Below are 6,105 nucleotides of genomic sequence, written 5' to 3'. Positions count from 1 at the left end.
GAGAGAGAGAGAGAGAGAGAGAGTGCATTTCACACACTGTATAAATACACTGTATTCTTTCCTATTAAGACTTCCTGTGTCCTTCAATGGACAAGAAAGAAAATGTTATATATCCATATGCTCAATTTATTTACCTGTATGCATATTATGTTCCATATATGAGCACTTTTCAGTCAGTCAAGCGACTATCCTTCAGCTCTAATTGGCTGTTATTGCATAAAATAATGATCCTTGTAGCTTAGTGAATTGAGCCTTTTCTCTAATGTTCAGATACAAAGAGAAAAACGTTTTCCCTGAGCTGATATCATTCAATAACATCTGATCTGCAGAGAAGCTACAAGAGAAGCTGTTAATTCTGACATTGTCAGTGCCCTGTACTAAAGAATACTGTAATGTGTTGATTTATTAAACTCATTACTACAGATCAAAAGCAGGCATAGTAGTTCAACTGTCACATCTTAAAAATCGGTGAGACAAACCTGTGGCTCAGATGCATTGTTAAGCTGCCCTTCGCTGTCTACTATGATATGAACTGCATCTTCCAGGTTTCCTTTAGCCATAGAAAGAACTTTCTCAGCTTGGCGCAAACTGCAGCACGGGAACATCTCTAGCAGTACATCAATATTTTTCTGCAGTTCATCTTTTCCCTGTAGAAAAACATAAAAGATATACTTGTCAAACCCAACAGAGGGAACCATTTTATTAGCCAAGTGAATATGTGAGTGAAAAGCACTCACCTCATAGTTCTCCTTTAACTTCTTACTTAGCTTTGAGATCGGCCCACCACGAGTGATTTATATACACTATCCTTCTGTAGAACATCTGGGCATATTGCATACATTCTGGAGGGAACCACAGACACGCCATAGACAGTTCTGACTGACTATTCTATTAGGTGGGTTTAGTGGCTTCTTCCACTTGCTGCTGTACAGCAGCTGCGACACCTAGATAGATATACTGTGTGGATGGAGGAATATCTCGCTGGGCCAAGCTTCAGTATCTTGCTAGTCGGCCCCGCTGGCTGCCAAAAAACCTGAACAATCTGATCGATTGTACAGGTATTTGGAGAGCCAGTGGGGCGGACTAGCAATATACTGAAGCTTGGCCCAGTTGGAGATTCCTCCGTCCACACAGTTTAGCGTAGGTGGAGGAATCTGTTGCACTTTTTCCATCTGACCATAGAAAATCTGCAGATAATCTGTAGGTGTATATCCAGCTTAGGAAAACCCCTTTATAGTTAAAATTAGGGATGTCCCGATACCGAAGCTAGCATCGGTATCAGGACCGATACAGGGCATTTTGACAAGTGCCCCGATACAAAGCGCCGAAGCTTGCGCAGTTTTTTTTTTTTTTAACTTACCGCGCTGATCGTCGTGTCATGAATCGGTTAAACCATGATCCATAGTACATAACATGTAGTTGTACTATGGATCATTTACAGTCACCTGTCCCTTTTAAAGTATTGGTAATTGGTATCGGTACTTGGTCCTGAAAAAGCGGAATCTGGACAGCCCTAGTTAAAAATATAGCCATGTCAAGGATTTTTTTTTTTTACAGACTCGATGTGAAATTATCTTACCAACCTTTAAAGAATTAATCGTTAATTCTTTTTAAAAAAAACAAAATTGTTTCTTTGCTTCCGGATTTTCAGTGCTATACAATAGTTTAGCCCATCTCACAATGTAATTATTTAAATCGGCTGACACAGAGAAAACAATTTACACTAGTGTTAAGCAGGAAAGTAGTGGTTAATCTACACAGCTCTACATTTAATATAAAAATGTGTCACACAAAAAAGCACCTCTAGGTGTCTACACTTTATACCTGCAGCAGGTTCCTTCTTCTACCCAGTGACAGTGTCACTTTAGGGGCCTATGTGGACAGGCATCGGTTTGAGATCATGTAGAATTCACTGACAGGTGCATTTGAACTGCATTTCTTCTGACCTGCTTCAAGCAGGTTTTTGCATACCCAAAAGTGCAAGAATGCAAACCCGTCTGATGAGAAGACAAACACAGGCCTTTAGCTTTCTGTATGTAACAACTAAGAATACACTGGTGTTCAGCAAAGCACTTGCCTTGTGACATATCTAATTAGCAGCAAAAAAAAACTTGATTTATAAATGATATAGTAATTTGTTTCAGAGTACCTGAGCCTCTGCTCCTTCTGGTGGTGCTTGTAATTTATTTTGTCTGGGGACAGTGCCATCAGATTCTGGAACAACATCTGAGGTCTCCGATGATGGTTTAAGAGAGTCATTTTCTGCAAATACATACATATATAGATTGTGTGATTGTCACATAAATGGTCACATTTTCACTATGCTCACAAGTTCACTATTTTTCTGAAACTACCATCAAACTAAACTCTGGCTTTTTCTACTACATGTCAACAGTCTACTGGGGTCTGTCCAGTGAGTAGTCAGGTGACCCAGGAAGCTGTAGACCTGAACCAGGGGATAGCGGTGTCATCATTTAGGCTGAAATATATTTAAAATCCTTTGGCAATGTAAACTGTTTATTTACAGTATACAGTATGTGCTTCCATTGTGCATTTAACTGGCTTCACAGAGTTCCTTTTGAAATAGTCATGTTGTTCTCCATTGCATACTAAGCTAATAGCAATAGTATATTATTTATTAAGGAAATCTTGAAGAAGTGTGGTGTTTACATTTCTTTATTAACATGCGGTACTCTGGTACATGGGCAAACCGTATGCCGATGCTCAAACACCACATGCTGCACTGCACATAACCTGACTGATACATCAGTATTTGATTAAAGGCAAGAAAGATTAAAAAAATAGTATGCACCCATGAAACAAATTTCATTATAGATCCACAACATGGCCTTCATAAATAAATTGTTTAATTCAATAAACAATAACATTGCCACTTACCTTTATTACGTGCTTCACTTAGTTGACCAGACAGTTCAAACATCATTTCAAAAACGTTATCGCTGCAAAAGGTAGCAAGACAGGATTACATGTTTGCCAGTTTATTCAAAAGGAAATTACAGGTAATAAGATAGATATAAAGTGAGCCATTGCTGATCATGTGACCATATACTGATCATCTTTCCAAGTCGAGTATTCCCCCCAAACGCCACATCATAGTATTGTGTGTTCCATTCTTTGCAATGACGAGGATCATATAGTCTGTATGCAAGTGGGAGTTTATAATGTAACTTTTGTTCTATGTATCAATAGTTCTGGATCTGCTGAGTATAAAAGGAAAAAATGTGCATGGTGCTGCCAATTATCCTCAGAGGAATAAATACCTTGTTTTTGCATTTATATTGGAACTGATATGCATATACATCTTGTTTCGTCATAGTGTACTTTGCAGGGCTTTAGAGGGTAAGCTTTTGGTTTGGCTCTCCATAAACTGACTAGCTGCCATATTATTCTACCTTGACATGATATGTTTATACTTATTAAATCAAACATAAGAGAGCACAACCGAGCAGCCAGAAGAACCTCCCAAAGAGCATGCCATAGGCGACAGAGCATAATCTAGGGAGAATAGTTGGTTGACTGAATTAATGGGCAGTGGGGAATGAAACGGAACATTCCACAGCTCATCAAATTGAGTGGAAGAAATGCCTGCAAAATATTTCAGGCTAAACATGATAAACTAAAAATAAACAAGGAACTGGAAAATAAAACACAAGGCATGCCCTTTCTAGCAGATCAGTCATGCAAACATCTTTTATGGATAATAAAATAAAGATTACCATATAAGAACAAGACACCCTTAATATATAACATGTCTTTTACAGTTCCATTATAGTTAATAAACATAATAAACTCTTCCACAGTCATGGTGTAGTCATTTCCGAGTGCAAAATGTCAAAAAGTGGTCAAATAGATAATAAGAGAACAGTACAGATCAATAGCATCAAAACAGCTCAGAGAGCAGTTCCCAAGCACTGCGTGTTTGCATCATTGAAGAATTGAACAATGAAGATCACCAGCCAAACCGTTTAGGCTTTTTCTGCAGTCAGTGTCCCATTGTGAAGAATGAACTTTCTGTCCCATAAACACACCAGGAAGTAAGCAGAAATCGCTCAAAAATAAGGGAAAGCCCCTCTTAAGCTGGCCACATGATGCTCTATATTTTTCAAATCAACCCGCTGAAAAAAAATAGAGCAGGTTCCTCCATCAACGCTATGAGCACATCAGCTGCTGGCTCAGTTCATACGAAGATTTTCCAACCGGTTCTTTTGATCAGCTGATCGAAGGATGCCAGCTGAAAGGGTGCCAACAGCCCCACACACTGTGCGAATTACGCACGCTGTATGGCCAACTTTAGACAGTTGTTACTGGAAAAAAAAGTATCCCAATTAGAAAATTACCCTTCTATTCCTGTTCTGGTGAAAACTCAAAACTGGTCACCAGGACACATGGAGATGGTCAATCTCCACAATGGGGACACAGAAAACAACGCAACCTGATAGAACCTCTAGTCCTTTCCTACTCTACCCAAAATGTAACTTTTTTTTAACTTTAGATTACACTTCATGCAACATGGAAAGTGTTCCTTTGTATGCTTACCTTCCAATTTCTGCAAACCCTGGAATGTAACCCTCCAACATTTCTAGGAATGTTTCCATATCAAAATCATCTTCTGACGTCTCTTGAGTTCCCAGCTCTTCTAATACCCCAGTTACATATGAGACGAACACTTCATCCATGGAACTGTGGAGATGAGAAAAAAAAAGTCATTAATACAGCATAGTAGCAGAAGTGATTCTCAGCACCATCTGCTGGATGAACATTACTGGCTGCCGCCCTCCCTCCCATTGAAAAAATAGGATTTTTGTACTCACCGTAAAATCCTTTTCTCTCCGTTCATTGAAGGACACAGGGCAACAGATCGTAGATCCTGAAAGGTAGAGTATATCGCCACCTGCAGGAGTAGGACGCTAGGCACATAACAAAAAGACAAGACAGCCTAGGGGCGGCCCCTGCTGGTGGCCCAACCCCTCACTTGCTGACAAGTCTCCAGTAAGTAACAAGCAGTTAGGAGTGCACCCCCCATAAAAGAGGGCGGGGCCTGTGTCCTTCAATGAACGGAGAGAAAAGGATTTTACGGTGAGTACAAAAATCCTATTTTCTCTCCCGTTCATTGAAGGACACAGGGCAACAGATCGTAGATCCTGAAAGGTAGGGACGTCACGAAGCAGTAACACATTGAGGGATGGGCAACAACAAACAAAAACACCCAAAAGACCCCTCAAAGCGCCGCCTGCAACACCTTGCGCCCCAAACCAGCATCCGCCGATGCGAACACGTCCACCTTGTAAAATATAACAAAGGTGGGAACAGAAGACCAAGTAGCGGCCTTACAAACCTGAGAAACAGAGGCCCCATGGCGGAAAGCCCAGGAAGCCCCAACAGCCCTAGTAGAATGGGCAGTAACAGGAAATGGAGGCTCACGCCCCTTAACGGCGTACGCCTGAGTCACAACATTACGAATCCACCTAGAGATGGTAGCCGCCGACGCGGCCCGACCCTTACGAGGACCCTCCGTGAGCACGAACAGGGAGTCGGTCTCGCGGAAAGAAACCGTAGCTTCCAAATAAACACGAAGAGCGCGAACCACATCCAAACAGTGGAGCGCACGCTCCTTCCTATGGACCGGCTTCGGACACAGGGAAGGTAAGACAATGTCCTCATTCAGATGGAATGCCGACACAACCTTCGGCAGGAACGCCGGCCGAGGACGGAGAACCGCCTTGTCCCGATGCAAAACCAGCAACGGGGACTTGCAGGACAAGGCAGCCAACTCCGACACCCGCCGAACGGAAGTGATGGCCACCAAAAAGGCCACTTTCTGTGATAAAGATATAAGGGGAATCTCCCGAAGAGGTTCAAACGGCGAGCCCTGCAACACGGAAAGCACGAGATTCAAATCCCACGGAGCCAAAAGCGTGCGGACAGGGGGAGCAATGCGTGTCACCCCCTGAACAAAAGTGCGAACCAGAGCATTAGACGCCAAAGGCTGCTGGAAAAGCACCGCCAAGGCAGAGATTTGGCCCTTCACAGTACTCAAGGCCAGCCCCTGAGTCACCCCGCGCTGCAGGAACGCAAGGATTCTGC

The 6,105-nt window shown here is 42.2% G+C and overlaps 1 protein-coding gene across 2 annotated transcripts in view; it reads right to left on the bottom strand.

The window, feature by feature from the left end:
- Nucleotides 1-6,105, bottom strand: part of CUEDC2 (CUE domain containing 2) — a 22,376-nt gene that overhangs the window by 3,078 nt on the left and 13,193 nt on the right. For both annotated transcript variants that reach the window (XM_018562506.1, XM_018562505.1), the window contains exons 3-6: nucleotides 4,558-4,701; nucleotides 2,899-2,960; nucleotides 2,150-2,262; nucleotides 480-647 (exon numbers count right to left, since the gene is read on the bottom strand). In XM_018562506.1, the coding sequence (XP_018418008.1) occupies nucleotides 480-647; nucleotides 2,150-2,262; nucleotides 2,899-2,960; nucleotides 4,558-4,701 (487 nt within the window). The remainder of the gene's footprint in view (nucleotides 1-479; nucleotides 648-2,149; nucleotides 2,263-2,898; nucleotides 2,961-4,557; nucleotides 4,702-6,105) is intronic.

The sequence above is a fragment of the Nanorana parkeri genome, unplaced genomic scaffold, assembly GCF_000935625.1.
Source record: "Nanorana parkeri isolate BGI_ZX_2015 unplaced genomic scaffold, ASM93562v1 scaffold581, whole genome shotgun sequence".
Classification (NCBI taxonomy): domain Eukaryota; kingdom Metazoa; phylum Chordata; class Amphibia; order Anura; family Dicroglossidae; genus Nanorana; species Nanorana parkeri.
This window is presented reverse-complemented; position numbering and strand designations above follow the sequence as displayed.